General features: G+C 44.5%; 4 protein-coding genes and 1 non-coding gene across 5 annotated transcripts; 2 read left to right on the top strand and 3 right to left on the bottom strand.

The window, feature by feature from the left end:
* Positions 1-352: 352 nt before the first annotated feature.
* JR316_0012691 (uncharacterized protein) lies at positions 353-4,084 on the top strand (the record flags this gene model as incomplete). Its single annotated transcript, XM_047898310.1, has 7 exons — positions 353-733; positions 796-1,032; positions 1,087-1,646; positions 1,693-1,855; positions 1,912-2,054; positions 2,108-2,896; positions 2,947-4,084. 7 exons carry the CDS (start codon positions 353-355, stop codon positions 4,082-4,084), a joined length of 3,411 nt encoding a protein of 1,136 aa, XP_047743199.1.
* A 557-nt stretch (positions 4,085-4,641) lies between these two features.
* Positions 4,642-5,124, bottom strand: JR316_0012690 (uncharacterized protein; the record flags this gene model as incomplete). The annotated part of the gene is made up of 1 exon (XM_047898309.1): positions 4,642-5,124. One exon carries the CDS (start codon positions 5,122-5,124, stop codon positions 4,642-4,644), a length of 483 nt encoding a protein of 160 aa, XP_047743198.1.
* Positions 5,125-5,533: 409 nt separating this feature from the next.
* JR316_0012689 (Aspyridones efflux protein apdF) lies at positions 5,534-7,587 on the bottom strand (the record flags this gene model as incomplete). The annotated part of the gene is made up of 11 exons (XM_047898308.1): positions 5,534-5,653; positions 5,706-5,791; positions 5,846-5,935; positions 5,998-6,190; positions 6,240-6,336; positions 6,389-6,823; positions 6,879-6,956; positions 7,010-7,058; positions 7,115-7,143; positions 7,202-7,228; positions 7,286-7,587. 11 exons carry the CDS (start codon positions 7,585-7,587, stop codon positions 5,534-5,536), a joined length of 1,506 nt encoding a protein of 501 aa, XP_047743197.1.
* A 7,560-nt stretch (positions 7,588-15,147) lies between these two features.
* On the top strand, positions 15,148-15,234 carry JR316_0012688. Its single transcript has one exon. It is a non-coding gene; the product is annotated as a tRNA-Gly (tRNA).
* A 705-nt stretch (positions 15,235-15,939) lies between these two features.
* JR316_0012687 (uncharacterized protein) lies at positions 15,940-16,663 on the bottom strand (the record flags this gene model as incomplete). The annotated part of the gene is made up of 3 exons (XM_047898307.1): positions 15,940-16,107; positions 16,166-16,229; positions 16,287-16,663. 3 exons carry the CDS (start codon positions 16,661-16,663, stop codon positions 15,940-15,942), a joined length of 609 nt encoding a protein of 202 aa, XP_047743196.1.
* Positions 16,664-16,901: the final 238 nt, after the last annotated feature.

Below are 16,901 nucleotides of genomic sequence, written 5' to 3'. Positions count from 1 at the left end.
ATGTCCGGGCTCGAATATTCCTAAGCCACCGAGTGGTGAATATTGAATAGTGATAGGATGGTGGGGGTTAGGAAGCGGAGTGCGTACTTAGTTGAGTTTTATAGCTTGTGTTTGGTTGACAGGTAAGTTGAAGTGCCATTGATTTAGGGTCCATATTCAAATTGTTGATTTGGGGCACGCGTTTACGCGTTCAACCACGTGACTTATTCGTCTTTCTGCGAATGTCCTGCTTGGCCCATTTGATTTGCTTAATTACTTCGAAGTCAAAAAGCTTAAAGGTGCTTTTAATCGTCTCGTTGACAAAATCACGCAAATCGCCCAGCTTCTCGACAACTCTCATTAATACTTATACATGACAAATGCACTGAAAAGACGCCGAATTGGGGCCTCAAGCTCAACAGAGACATATAGGGATGCTATTCCTTTGCCCGACAGTTTTGCAACAATCCGTTCCAGTGAAGGCACGGCGGAGGGTAGAGTCAATTATTCTACTATTCTTTCCGCTGGAGCGTGGGACGAGGCTACATCTTGGATACCTCAAGACGACAATATGTATTCCTTGATGCCGGATAGTACTGGTTTCGACCTTGCTGTAGAAGGCGACTTTATGGATGGAGAGGACGATGACATTGTGGTGCCTAATGCAGAGGGCGAACAACAACAAGACGAAATCCAGTCCATACCAATAACACCCGCTGTGCCCGGTGTCAAGGCAAAACGAAGTTTGGTATCAGTGAGTCGAACAATACATTATAATTTTTTTGGATTATTACTTACCGTTTCACGCTACTTTAGAAACGCCCGAATGTTGTCTGGTGCTCATTGTATCGACAGACATACCTAGAGGAACTTATTCGGTGGTCTGGCCGGGGCGATTTTCGACATCTTCAATCTTGTCCCGATTGCGTTGCTCGAGGGGTGGAAACTTTAGGCCGAGCAGAGTATAGGTGTAGGGAATGCTTCTCTCCAGACCTGACGTGTAACAGTTGTTGTGTTAAAAGACATAGACTTCACCCGTTTCATCGTATTGAGGTATGTACTCAGGTTTAACGGCCCAATTTCTGATTTTGACTTAAATTGTTTTAGCAATGGAACGGCTCAAGTTTTGTAGACGTTACGCTGAAGGAGCTAGGTCTGATCATCCAGTTGAACCATGCTGGTGCTTACTGCGATAACCCAATTCCGTGTCATTCAAAAATGTTGATTCTGCATACGAACGGCATCCATTCGTGCAACATTCAGTACTGCGGCTGCTCAAGGGCTATTCCTCCACACCTCCAGCTTCTTCGTCGGCGTATATACCCAGCAACCCAGCTAGCTATGAAGAGTTGTGCAACATTTGAACTCCTTCGACATTTACATCGACTTGCCCTCACAACAAAGGCCTCTACCTACGACTTCTATCGATGTCTTGAAAAGTCGACTACAAACCTTGGTATTGATGTACCAAAGTCACGATACCGGGCTCTCATGAGGATGGTTCTCCAGTGGCGGCATTTACAGATGCTGAAGTGGGCAGGCCGAGGACACGATGAACGGGGAGCGGCAGGTACTTTACCTGGAGAATTAATGGTCAAATGTCCATCTTGTCCGCACCCTGGCATCAATCTGCCAGATAACTGGCGGGATGCTCCTGATAATATGAAGTAAGCGGACTAGTCTATAATCAATGCTATTACTGACTTCAGATAGGTTTTTGTATGCGGTCATGATTTGCCTAGATGCAAACTTCAGATTAAAAAATCAAATGGTTTCAAATTACTCCCAGGATCCAGGGCTGGGCTTGGGTCTGGCGTACATGATCCACCGAACAAAGTATGAGGCGTACGTCAAAAGTAAAGCAAACGAAAACGATGTATGTGAAATTTGTTTGTTACCCCTTTTCAAGTCAAAACTGATAGGTGGAGGTAGATAAGCACCTGCGTAGGTTTTCAGGCACTTGCTAAGGCAAACAGCAAGTTTTCGAAGGGCCTGAGATATACCGGAGTGGGAATGGGTGTGTGCGGCAGATCAGAAATGATTTTAGGAGTTGGAAATCTTCATAAGGGTGAACGGTGAGTTAAAACCTTTAACGACTACAGATTACCTGACTTATCTATAATGATAGCTATGCCAACATGGACTATATTTTTGGGACGATTTTAAAGGCCCTCGCTGTCGTCTCCGTTCTTGCCAGTTATGACATTGCCTGCCAATGGTTCCTCAACCTTCTTAGGAGAATGCAGGAAGACTGGCCGCCTGAAATCAAACCATCGTCGGACATGAGGTTTACTCCCGCAATCCCGAAACTTCATGCTTCTATGCACAAACAGTCTCATGCTAACCACGATGTCTACTCGTTGAACCTCATTCCTGGGGCTGGTCAATCTGATGGAGAATGCCCTGAACGTGTGTGGGGCCCGCACAACCCTGTTGGAAATGCCACAAAAACCATGGGCCCTGGTGCCAGACAAGACACTCTCGACGACCATTTTGGCTTCTGGAATTGGTTAAAGTACACGTCTATGGGTATCACTCTACTTAAGAGATATCGACAGGCAGTCGCGGATCGAAATGCTCAGGTTGAAGGACATCGTGGTCTGACCGAATCTGTCAAAAAGGAAAATCCGCAGCTGATCGATGTTTGGGAGAAAATGTGCATTGAGTGGGAATTGGACAAGTTTCCGAAGGACAAGAAGAAAAACCCTTACTATATGCCAAGTATAAGTGAGTTCTCCACATTTTCAAAGCTCAATGACTTCACAGTAATCATGACTGGCTCAGCGTTAAGCGAAGCTCAGGTGAAGAAAGACCTTGCAGAGAAGGAAGCCAAATTTCTGGCACAGGGTGGCTCATTCCAGCATGCCACAACATCTTCGATGTTTATATCCCTTGGATTGGAGCTTGAAGAAGCCCAGTAAGTTTTTATACAGACTCCTAATAGCATAGACTTACAATATTGGATAGACGACGTGTCAGACGTCTGGCAAAGGGGGTAGGACCTCATTCAACAATCCGGCAGGCAGGGTCTTTGACCGAACAACGAAACATTCTCTCAACTCGTATTCGGGCATGGGAGCAGCTCTTGCCGGTCTACATACCAGGAATTGTCCAGTATCAAAAAGACCATCCGATTACGACCAAGACTAGCTACGCTGAAGACGCCGTTCTCTATCTGCCCTCATCAATTCCAGAACCCTGTCGATCACGAATCTGTACCCCCGGACTTGCCAATATTGAGAAGGAGCTGCGGTTTGCCCAGATGTCAGACTCGCTGGCGTCGATTCGGCAAATTCTCATCATCAAATCGAGAATGATTGATTTCAAAAATAAAAACATTCGAGGACAGCGAGACGGTACACGATCGACTACAGTAATCGATCGCGTCCACGAGCGAGCACGTTTTGCGGCCTCAAAGTATCGGTCTGCACGAGCTGCACATTTGGCGTTAGCAGGAGATGGTGATTGGGAAAACACGTACCGGGTGTTGGAGGATAAGGATGTGAGGGGTTATCAGGATCCAGACCGATTACGACCTCGTGTAGGACGTCAAGGCATATACGAAGACGGGCATGAGCCATCTTTGAATGTTGAGGTTGATGAAGATGACGGTATAAACCTTGTGAATCAGCTGAGAAATAGGAGAGATGGAACAGGACAGACCAGAAGAACCCTATCATGGATATGGACAGTCACAATGGGCGTTCGAACGGAGGAGGACCACGACGACATTCTGCGAGTGGAGTGGGCGAAGAGTCGTGCTCGGGTTATGCGTGCCAAGGAGGAGGTGTTGCTTTTAAAAGAGGAAATGCGGAGAACATTAGCGTTTCTGAAGTACAAATCAGACTGGTGGGTAGAGCGACAGTCGGCACTTCCAGGTGCTCCAAAGGATTTGGTGGAAGGAATATCTGCATTTGCAATATCCCAGGCTGAGATCCAAACATCCCTCGCGAACCACTTTCGAAAGCTATGGGCGGCACCTTTCAGTGAGAATGTTGAGGAGGATGTCGACGAAGATGAGGACGAGGTAGAGGAGGTAGAGGATGTACCTCTAGATGAAGACGAGGAAGATGAATTTGAGAACGAGACAGAAGAGCCCCTGTAGTTTTACCCATGTAATTTCACTTTAGTCATCCAATAATAGTCGTTAATTATTTATAGGACATCGACAGATGCGATCATAATTGATGGTATCAGAATGACATCATGTTGGCACCCATCTATTTTAAAACTCGTCATCCGAGCGACCCCAGAGCCATCCACCCCGTCCTCCCCACATATTTGTGCGCAAACGGTGGCATTAGATAGTAGCTTTATTTATAGATAAAATTATCAGTTTTTCGTGGCCAAAACACCCATGAGAGAGTGTAAAACTGAAAAATTCTCCCTGCGGGGCCATTTGCTGCGTTGTTTGGCTTTTTGATGGCCCGGCACCCATCACTATGCCCGGCACCCATTCTGTAGCCCACAGGCCCTCTGATACATCATCTTGGGCAGTTGGGACACTCCCCACCAGGATATATCATGGCACTTGGGAAACTGCCAGGGTATGATACATAATAGTAGTCACTACAGGTGGGCGCAGAAAATGTTGGCATTGTATCGAAATTGTTTGTGTACTAAAACGGTATATATATTGAAATTTCGCCCCAGTTTCACTGACTAGCAGACAGGAGAGGGCTTGTTGGTACGGCTAGGTTGGCGGAATTTACGGGTGCGCATAGTTTCCATATACATTCTTTCACTTCTGTTAGAGCGTCGAGCTGGTAAAGCTGTTCCTATACCTCTGGTGTTTGGAACCTTTCTTGATCTGAGCCAGTAATAGGACGTCGCTTGCAAAGCTGCGATGGGACTTTCATGACCATGAAGTGCTGTCGAAAAGCGCTCGTCTCTAACCTTCTTTCTGGGAGCAGGGGGGCATATGAAATTGGTACCGGTCGGTGGCGGCGGCGTCTGGAATCTCTTGACAGGTGTGAAATGAAATTCGGGAATATCACGAACCATGTCTGGGGTGAGCACTGGGCGCTTTCGGGGCTTACGCGGAGCTGGGGGACAGATCAATTCTGAGCGCTGTGTGCGAGGCGGAGTCGTATAACGGTATTCCGCACGACGGAGAGCATACGGCGAGTTTGGAATGACAGACATGTTCGTATCTAGGAGTAGTGGCGAGACATTGCTTCAGATTCTTGGTTATTTTATACCGCATGGTATGGAGTGGCGAAAGATGTTACGCATGGACCTGGTTGCACTTGTGATCGAATAAACACAATAAGCGCTCATGGTGGTCCATGCACACATTTGAGTGGCGTGCCGATTTTGGAAAAGTAAACATGGGCCGATACGTTGTCTTTTTCTCCTTTTGGAGTCATGGCATGATATCGTCACATCCAGTATCACCCAAATAGCACATAATTTACAATATTACGATTGCGGTGCCGGACCTGCTTTACTAATGTACAAGCTTAACAGATACAAATATTGCACTCTAGAGAAATGTATGTTCAAACATGTCCATTGTCCAATCAAAGCCTCCGCGTTCACGATCCCTTCACGACTACGCTGCTGCCTTGATACTCCCAAGGACAATATCTTTCGCCGCCGCCTGTCGTTTCTTCTTTTGCTTCAGAAACAGGACCATCCCAATGTACATTATACATCCAGTTGTTGCCATTACCTGCAGATAAAAGCTTGAGTAAAGGTTACCAGTGTGTCATAAAAAAACCTACTCCGCTAAATACGGTTGGTCTCCACCAGATGTAGCGTGAGGTAAGCAAAGCTCCTTCAATAGGTGTGCCGACTAGGCCTCCAAAACCTGGAAAAAGCTCTCATGTACCGATATCCACTGTGATACTTTGAGAAGACGAACCAGCCAGTGTAAAACCTATTCCCATGCGCAGTCCAATTTCGGAAAAGTCATCCGCAAGATTGGCCACCATAGGTGCCATCAGAGCGACATCTGAGTTGCACGGTCAACGGACTGATAATGAGATCTTTTAATGAATCATAAAATCATCTTACATGCACCCGACGAAAAGCCGTAGATAATGGCGATGATAACGACACTCGCCACACTGGAGATGAAGATCATACAGAAGATCAAAATACTGCAGATTGCTGTGGATATAACAACAAGATTTCCGATGCCGATTGCACCGCCAGTAAAGCCGGCAAAAATTCTGCCCATAAAGGACGATCCATTCATTACCACAAGCTAAAAACCGATTAAGTCTCGCATTGGAGAGTGTGAGGATATTTCTCACTGAATAGAACGCGAAGTTGGGGCTTAAATGATGCGTTATTGAATCCAACTGCAGATAGAATATTGGGTAATAGAATCCAATTATGAAGAAAAAGAACCTGTGGTAGGATAGGTAAGTTGTTCGCACATTTGCCAAGCATACGGACGTACCCTAAAGTACAGCATATATATGCTTTGTCCTTCGAAAATTTGATGAGAGATTTTCGTAGATCTGGGGTGCTTGACGGAGGAGGAAGCCTTGTCCTCATGATCAAGCACGCCACGAAAAGTAGTCCAGAGACTAAGCCAGCATTTGCGCGGGTCGCTTTGGCGAATCCAATTTTGGGGATTGTGTTATTAAGCATAATAGGATGCACAACAGCTCCAAGTGATGATCCAGCGGCAACAACAGTCATTACCAAATTCCGTCTCCGTCGAAAGTAATGCGAGAGTATGGCCACGGAGGGAACGTATATCATTCCGATTCCAATACCAACTCCGAATCCTTGGGATAACAAAATCTGATAGTAGTGGTTCTCTTTGGTAAGAGACAGCATGAACAAGGAAAACGAGATCAATGTAGATCCTCCCCACAGGAGCGCATAACTGTCGATCACGATATTTAGAAAATATACATCGAGTATCGGCAGTGTAAGCTTACAAGTGCCCTCTGTCGTAAATTCGACCGGCCAGCAGTCCACCAGAGATAACGAGGAATGCATTGATGCTTCCAATCCATCTACACACGAGGAATGAGAGGAATCGATATCCTGTATTTTTCCGAGCACTTACGCAATAGCAGATGAGCTTTCCTTTGTAAGATATTCACGGACGTAGAAATCTGTTCGAGTTCACGTTGATCAGTACTTAATAATCATATTGTGACAATTGCTAGACCTTGAAACACGCCGTAAGAAGTCGAGTATCTGCGAGTCCATAAATAACCAATACATTTCGGGGAAGGCTCGGAAAGAAAACACATACCCAAAGCCACAGAACTGAATAAGAAATCTAATGATGTTGATGATGAGACATTATGAAGTTTTGCTTCGAATAAATCGCACTTACGCCCCAAGAGCTGTCGCCCAACCAGCAAGCCCTCCCTCAGGAAAGGGGAGTTCGGTGACAGGTTTAGGTGGCAGAGGTACCGCAGGTTCAACCTCAACTTTGAAACCACTTCCCGGGAACGGACTCCCCACCGTTGATGCGTTCGATAACGCAAACTTTGGTTGTTGCAGAATCTTGAAACCACCCTCGGGTATTGGTAGACCCTGTGGTAAGGGGATCTCCCCTTGCGGTATATCTCCCACTGTAGACGCATTTGACAGTGCGTATTTCGGCTCTTTAAAGACCGCTTCCGAGTCCCGCATCGCAAGCTTCAGGCTTGGGAGATTAGGTGAATTTAAGGTCTCTATCAAAAGACCAAAGCTTCAGCAGACGAATGTAGGAGCTGGAGGGTGGTTTTACATTCAAATACGCCGAGACTGTCTTTATACAAAACAGTCTGCATTTAGTGGGTGGTTTAAAAATATCTCTTACTTGATCCTTACCCGGTTCTAGGGATAAAGTGAGCCTGCAGCTACGTAAGTAACGTAAGTTGGGTTTATAATTAAACTGTGATCTTCAGTCGAGGGCGTTGCTTTGGTCTGTGTCAGTGTGTATGTAGCTTTGTTGAAGTTCGTTTTTGATATTCGGACGCACATATGTATAAAAGTCTTAGGTTAATGGTTAAATAGCAGTGCAGCTCTTAATACTTTTTTATTATCCACATAAAAGTCAGTAAAGTTACGCCGAAGAGGAGTCACTGAGGTGCTCGTTTGACATGCCGGCCTCGGCGCAGCAAGAAGATTGTCCCGCCTTTGCTAACTGACGTCTATCTGCCCGTCTCAAGCGGGCATGCCATTCGGGCACACCCTTGTATCCTGGTAATGAAGCAAGCTCGGTCATCACGAACTAGACAATTTGGAGCATATGCACAGACACCAATCAGCTAATGATCGTGCTAATCATCTACTCATCCCATAGTATCAAGCGATGACACCTGCACGTTGTGCAGACGCAAAACCTATACGTTGAGTTGGTCATGATACCCGTGACATGACCTTTGCTTATACAGTAATACTATCGCTGTGGATTGATGAACATTGATACTGAATACAAGACTCAAGTACCTGGCAACTTTGTTGTGCATTTGATATCGTTTGGCGGTTTGATTTGCGCACGGACCATGTCCTCGTGACCTGGAAAGACTCAGATGCAACACGAAGTCCTGAAGCTTGAAGCTTGAAGCTTGGAATAATCTTCGACTTATAGGTTGCTCACAGGTCGATGCACCATTCGGTACGGCTTCAGATTGTTCATATACTTGAAAAGTGTCACCATCATATTTCCATTATGTTGCACAGTTGGTGTGCAATTTATTTCCTATCCAGCTTGACCAATGGCGCACCAACGTAACAGCTTGAAATTGAGACAGTCTGCCATTGCCTGGGATAACCTGTAAAATGATACGAGAAGTTTAGAGTAGCGCAGGCTCCAGATAACTTGAACATCTTTTATAAAGATAATTGGAGTGTCACCAATGGGCCTATGGGCACAGTTTCTTCTGTGCGGAATGATTTCAAGATCAATTATCTCCTGAAACCTGCTATGGATGCAGCGAAAGCACCGTTACTATGACAGAGGAGAGAAAATTACTTGATTCTGCCTCTGGGAGAGAAACTGACAGGGTGAGATAAAAACAAAAGAGAAGGAGGAACGAGGGAGCATAATATAAAGGTAAAGAGTGTAAGAGTTAGTGGTCGTGCTTACAATATCCTATTATACAACATGTAAGAAGCCTAAACATAGAGCGCTCACCTCGAACACTACCATTTGTTCGGCCGAGTCGGCGTCCTAAACATCCATAATTTACCCACACCTTGTAGCGAGAGCACACACTGTGGGTGCGTGGGCGCGTACTGCGGGCGCGTATCATGTGTGAATGCGTTATTGGTACGGCGTATTGTGTCGACATATCCGATATGATAATTAATCCGAGCTTCAGCTCGTGCGACTCCGTACTATGCTATGCATGCAACACTACTGACTCAAGCAAAATTCATAAAGAAAGGGAAACTAATATCACTAATGAATTACATTCTGACTGCATAGTAATTAGCAGTGCGTCAATTCGGTTAAAAGGATACGGAATCTTCAGAAATTTTCACTACTTGTTGTTATTTTTGGTTTAAGCGTCCCACTATCTGTTACATCCGCAGGAAATCATTGATGGTTATCCTTCGGAAAATCAGTCATTTTTGACAGGAAGTCGAGGTTGGCTTCTTGTACCCCGAAAAATTAGAAAATCTGGATGGGCGATTCATACATCGGCCATTTAAGTCTATTCATATTAGTAATTATGTACCTTTCTGCAGAGATGTATGCAGAGATGTACTCTGTGAAGAAAACTTGTAAAAATACACGCAGATATGGTTGAAAGGAACGACAAGGGCTTTTCGGTCGCGCCGTGACCTCACCATGTTCCGCTTGATATGTTTGTGAACAAAATTATTTCCAAGAATCCTCTCAAAGCGCTTACGTTAAGAGCAAAGGTACCACGGAGTGTCTGAGTACTAGTAGTAAGAAAATTGATTTTGTCCATACAAACCCTCGACGATGTTTTGGATTTAACTTCCAGTCAGCGGAGTAGGACATACTGTTAAATACATGTCGCTCGGAGGGAAATATCATAGGATAGAAGGCTCTTTTAAGGCAAGAAACTATCGTGTAGGGCATGAAAATACAAAAAAATGCCATGTCGATCTCACGGGAGAATCACACATGCAAATTATACAACGAGTTGAAGGGATCTCATCATGATTCCTAGTCCGCAATTCCTACGTAAACTCCACGGCTTAATGTTCTTCAGTGGCACTTTAAGTTTATTTGAGATTATGGATCTCGTGGGATCACGGTCAACATATCATAGATAAGAAAAAACTACAAATAAGAACCCAAATGTCACTCGATCTCCATCTCATAGGCTTCCTTTTCTGAAATATTCAGGTCATCAGAACTCAGACGGCAGTCGTATTAGACTTCCAGCACACGGGCGCATAATGGATCACAACACCCCTCACAAAGTCCATGAAACACCAGGAACTTTGGACGTTTGTCCCTTGAGAGTAAACAGCGAGCAGCTAACTCCTCCATCACCTTCGTCTCATTCAATTTCCCCTGAAACCCCAGTAATAGCCATCAAAGCTTATTCGGCGAATGTTACCATCGATGAAGTCCAAGAGGGGCTCCCAGAATATTCAGATGGCTGCAACTCAAATACGAATGAAAGCCTCCAAGTCCCGAATACGACAAAAGAAACACAGTCATGGAATCGAATAGCTACTATACAATTTATCTCGCTTTGCTGGTGTGTTTGGATGGGGGGTTGGAATGATGGAACTGCGGGTCCATTGCTACCTAGGCTTCAAGAGCATTACAAGGTGCACTTGGCTTTCTCCCATCTATATGATACATAATTCAACATTTCTACTCAAATTAGATTGGATACTCGGTTGTATCTACAATTTTCGTTGGGAGCTGTGTGGTGATTAGTTTCCAGAGGTATTGAAAACTCCCAGATATATCTCACTGACTACATGGTAGGGATTTATAGGGGGTGCAGTTCTGAATATTTGGTTGTCTGATCGGCTAGGATTTGGCAAGGTGCAACATTTACCAATGCATATTGACACGAATAACTCAAAATAACCCTGAAACCAGGTTCTTGTCTTAGGCGCATTCTGTCAATTATGCGGATATATTATTATCATCCCAACACCACCCTTTCCTGTTATGGTCTGTGCGTATGTAGTCCTTGGTTTTGGGATATCACTACAGGTCAGCTCATTATATAATTACCCAACAAATCGAACTCATATTTGTATTTGTATAGAACGCACAGGCAAATGGATTTGTCGCGACCTTGCGTGGAAATATGAAACTCAAACTAGGGATTATACAAGGATCATATGGTGACCTTCTTCAAATCTCATTCTCTAACTAAAAGATCTAAACATAACCGTAGGACTTGGAGCGTTCAGTTCTCCGTTATCTTCGACACATTTTGCCAAGTTGTCAGGTCATCGGTGGTCGTACCACTTCATACTTTCTGCATCATTTTGTTTCCTCAACGTCATTTTTTTGATATACATTTTCCGATTCAAACACCAGGACGGTAAGGTTTTCACATTCTTAGAAGCTAGAGGGTTAATCTTAATCTTATCTATACTTGAAAGAGGTGCTCCGCGACTCTGGTGTTGAAAGTACAACCATCAAATCTAGCTCAGGGTCGTTTCCAGCGCAACACGAAAGCAAGTAGGGCACCAGGAAATCAGCGTGGTTAGCCCGCGTGCGACCTATTTTTGCGTGCCACGCATAAATGCGAATCAGCAAATTTGCGTGTCTTTCACATGACTTTGCGTGCGAAATGCTATGTCTTGCGTGTACATGATGTTGAAACGCGTGCAGCGTTGTTGAAGTACCGTGCTATTTGCGTGCAAAGTTCTGTATAATATTCGCATGAAAATCAATGTATATTACACTATTTTCTGCAAGGAATGTAGTATGCTACGCATTCAGTTGTACTAAACAACTAATTGTCATCCAGGGAATGATGGTTTTGAAGACGTCCTTATTCTTGCTTTCCAGCCAAGCTTTTGCAGGAACAAGGTTTGAATCAACCTTTTCGCAAAGAAGGTCCTACAGTATCTTCTTTGCCGGTGTGAGAGCCTCGTCTACTTCACATGAATAAGGAGTTGATTATGGATCGGACAGTATATCATCGTCCGTGGGGACTCATCTGACATGCTTGTTCCCATTTTCCGAGCAAAATATCTATGAGTATATGTAGGATTGTTTCAGCCACATAGATGAACTGACCTGGATCTGACGATGTCCGTATCTATCACCCCACAAAGAGTCAACGATATCTAATTGACCCACAAAGCTCACAGTATCAGGTTTTACTCCAGGATCCTGAAATTGGCAACCTCGCCACCAGCGTACGCCAAATAAACCTTCGTTGTTCTTCAGATGAATTAAACGAGCGGGATACCAGAATGATCCGTGCTTTGCCAAAACTCCTCTTCCTCGTCGAAGTCGTTCGTGTAAGGGCTTCTTTGAGAGAGTGCGATCTTCCATCTCCCTGAAACAAAAAGAATTGACATTTAATAGTGTAAAACAAACTTAGAGTGGAGTTAATACCTGCACTCAGAGACTTGTCTGCAATCAAACTTCTCCAAAACATTGAGATTGCAATGATGGCATGTGAATGTATCCTTTATGTGAAGCCTACACGCTCTGCCATGACGCTGACAAGCTCTATGCGACAACTCTTGGCAGGAGTTGCACTGTATGACTGCACCTTCAAGATCATCACGATATAGTATTTTTCCGTTGCCGGTGGCACCACAGCGACAATTAGTGGAGAAGAGTGGATCTGGCATAGATGAAACTTGAGAATGGGGGAGCGAGGATTCTCTGCCAGAATCTGAACCATTAGGTGGGACCTATTCTTCCATTTGTTTACCATCCAGCAAATTCGGTGGTTCTTCCCCTTCAACCTCACATTTAGCACCATCCAGCAAACTCGGTGGATCTTCCTCTTTATCAAGATGGTCCTCTACTATAGGCGTGTCAGGACGCTCTGACTCTCCAGTGTCGGACTTAGCGTCATCAATCTCCATGCAGTCTTCATTGGATACTTTGAGTTTCACTTTTTAATTTATTTGAATCTTTGAAACATTCAATATCAATGCCAAGGTCAAAATTCAATATATCTAATGGTACATCCAAACATATTTTGCAGTAGAATAATACAAAACGCATTATCTCGTACTAGCGTGCAAGCTTAAAGTGCTCGCGGGGCCATCGCGTGCAGATCACAACTGTTTGCGTGCCAATTACACGCACTTAATTGGGTCGCGTGCTATCGCGTGCCGTCGCGTGCCATCGCGTTAACGTGGGAAAGTGGGTCGCGTGCTGCTTGCGTGGCAAATGCGTGCCTTTGAGTGCACCTAGCGTGCTGTGGTGTCACGCTGGTGGTCGTTCAACAACATAAGTTGCATGTCAAATAGACAAAATTGTCGTGTTTCTCCAAGTTCAACGTTTGATCGGATATTACCGATCATAAACCTTTGCCGATCTTATTGCCCACTCTTGGTTGCGGAGTCGGAGATTGTTGCGAGGCCACGCCGAGGGACACGGCATACCAAACCATCCCTTGTCACTTGAGTTCATTGTTTGTATGGCCCTGTAACAACAAATTGAAGTTCTACCGGTTCCGAGCCTCAAACACCTACACGTACAATGTATTATAGACTTTTAAAGGCATATATTATGCTAATTAGTTCAAATACAGCATAAACAATGTAATAACCTACATCCTAACTGCTTGATACCCATGGTGGTGGCCGGCATAGTACAATTATTACGCACCAAATAATTATAAATAAACGCTAACGAGCACTTTTACATTAAAATCCTACGTGTGACACAGCTGTGACAATGCGTGCAGCACACATCAATATGCGTGCAGAACATAGTTCTTGCGCAAAAATGCGTGTCACGCAAGCACACGCAAAAACGCACGCACGCGAGCAGCCACGCTGATTTCTGTATGCCCAAGCAAGTATCGTCAGATTCTGGCCCATAGGAGTGTTCTTCTCTTCGCGTCTTTTGCTTTGATATACATCGGCGTTGAAGTGACCATAGGAGGTAGTTGACTCTTCTTTATTTATCATCGTACATTCTCACTGGCTCTGTGCTTAGGGTGGATTGTCTCATTTATTCTTCAAGAGAGAAAGGGAGGTGGTAATTCTGGATACATATCGTCCGCGTTTTTTGGAGGTACATACAAGGTTGAGGCATGGCCCGGTTGAAATTTAATATTTTCTTAGGGTTAACGTTAGGGAGGGTATGCTTAATGTGGCTTAACGCAATGGTTGGAGAACATCGCGTCATCTATCTGTATTCCATCATTGCTATAGGGTGAGTGACGTTTTGAATTCTGATGCCCGGGATTAAGCCAATTGTCAGACTGGAGCTCACAGTCTGGTTTATTCCGTCGATCATTGAGAATGGAATAGCTGTACGTATTTGGTCTTATGCTACCAGACCTGAAATATTCCTGAACGTATTTTTAGGCGTCCATAATTGGCCTCGTCCTCGGTCCAATGTTTCCACTTCTGCTTACACACATAGCTCATATTCTTCCATCGACTCTGGTTATTGAAACTGTGGGTATTGTTACAGGCATTGGAATCACTGGCTCGGCGGCTTTCCCCCTTATTACTGGCCTATTGTCATCATCGTTTGGTATAAAATCGGTGCAACCGCTGTATGTCTGCTCCATTTTCTGCATTGCCACCGCATGACTGCTTATCGTGTCTAGTGTCGTCTCCATGATGGTGGTGATGGTTAGTGTATGGGCATTCGTCCCAACAGGTCCAGATATCTCGGACACAAATCAAATAGACATCAACCAAACAGCGATAGAAAAGGTGTAATGCATCGCCTAGAGTGCAGGCTTAGATGAATGCTCGTAGATGACATTAAACAGTAACTTGACTCAAGACTTTAGAAATTAGATGATATTTGACTAAAGTAACATACTTGTAAAAACGATCTACACACGACGGCTCAGCTCTTGGCCATGATTTATCTGTTTCAACATGCCGTGCGGTTGGCAAGGTAAGGCACATTATCAAGGCCCGTTGTTGGCCGTTGTTTGTAAGTTCCACGTGGGGGCTAAATATATGACGGGTGTTGTCCTGACTATTTTTAGCGCAGTGCCAAGATTTCGAACAGGCGCTCATAGAGATGGCAACGAACCCAATCTTCTCTTAACTCTGCAATTTACTACATAATATGATGAAAGAAAACCATGCACAGCATTAATGGGGTAGTGGTAACCTGGGTCGTTGCCATTCGAGGCGCTTGAACTCGACCCGCCGGGGGTTCGATTCCCCCTTAATGCACAAGCGGTGATAAATATGTATGTCTTTTTATGTGGAAAGAGTATACTACGTTCAGATGAACCACAATATTGTCTGTGGCAGATTTTTTGAGCGCCTCATACCCGTAGCATACCAATACTATCCATCTGTCAAGTACATCCAATCGCCAAGTACCCAACTTGACTTGGCACTATACAATCTCACAGTCCGGAGTGCCTCAAAATTTTGAATTGTTACTACGAATAATGCTATATTATTCCCCATCCTCAAACTCCCGAAAACAATCAATGTTACCACTCATGATAGTTTCAGGTTAACCCTAGTACCATCTGTAGATGGTAAACATGGAAGCAAGCTGACAGGTGTTATGCTAAAGATACTTCCACAAACCAAAAAGCTGTGAAAGCTCTTCATGGTGGCAAGTTGATTCAATACTGTTTTTAGAGGCAGAGGGCCATATCTCAACCTCCTTTCTTTGTGATGTTGTGTGGTGAGGCCGATCCACCCGACAAGCATTTGATTGGGAACTAAATCATTGATAAATATCTACTGATACAGGACTATAAACGAATCGATATAAATACATAACGACGTAACCACTAGTTGATACAGAAAATTGACATGACGTCTAATGGTGAGTTGACGCGCGTGGGGTGATTGCTCGGAGCCTCCGAGCAATCACCCCTACTGCTTAATAAACCGCCAAATTAGAAGGAAAAATCCAGGTTAATCTATGTTTCTTGAGCTGAAGAGAAGTAATGTCGAGATAATGCAAGGCTCGAATAGGCCAGCTTGGAATGCTTCGCTCGTGATTTCCAGGACTACCTTGGTGGTATCGCTTGATAGTCTGATCCGAGCAAATTGTTCCGGAGGATTCGGTCCACCACTATACAACTGAAGTGGAAAATATAATGAGTACACGTATGAAACAAGGCAGAAAACTTTTACGAACGTATATTCCATTATCTCTGGGAACCCAAATGTACGTTTTGCTTGCAATTTTCATAGTTCGATAACTACGTGGACAGTAAGCACAAATTGTCCAACGGATTCAAATATAAGTAACCACTCACGACGAGTCCGGGGACAACTTCAGAAAATCACCTGTGCGCTGAAGTGACAGGCAGCCTTTTGCTTCAACGGAGGGATGTTGTGACCATTTGATAAGAGCAAATTGCTCATCCGGTTTGGATATCACGGTTATATTCGACGGTGTCCTTATTTCAAAAAATTTGCGTTGATTTGGCCCCCAGACCACGCAATTGAAAATATCGGGACTGAACGAAGTGAAGTAGAATTCTACGACAGAGCTTGGCTTGTGGTCCAAGGGCGGTAATGCTCCAAAGGTAGGCGGAAGGGATGTCTTGGGTCGCCACGGACCTCCATTGATGGAGTGAGGATTTTGAGGGTTATGCCATCCAGCTTGAGCGTATGGGTTATTCGAATACATAATTAAAAGAGAGCGCGTTTGCTGGATAGGGAAGATAAAAAACGAAGGAGAATGAATACGGCAGAGACAGAAAAACCTCTATTTTATAGCTGATTCAATAAGGACCACTGCTTATGTATGGAATCTGCATTTGCGATCCGCAGAAACATACTCCGATGTTAATCGTTGAGAAGCGCTCTTGAGCTGAAACCTGGCCAATTCTGGAATAACGGCGGAGTGCTATCTGCATAGTAGCGCC

The sequence above is a fragment of the Psilocybe cubensis genome, chromosome 12, assembly GCF_017499595.1.
Source record: "Psilocybe cubensis strain MGC-MH-2018 chromosome 12, whole genome shotgun sequence".
NCBI lineage: Eukaryota > Fungi > Basidiomycota > Agaricomycetes > Agaricales > Agrocybaceae > Psilocybe > Psilocybe cubensis.
The sequence above is the reverse complement of the archived record's forward strand: the minus strand, read 5'-3'. Positions and strand labels throughout refer to the sequence as shown.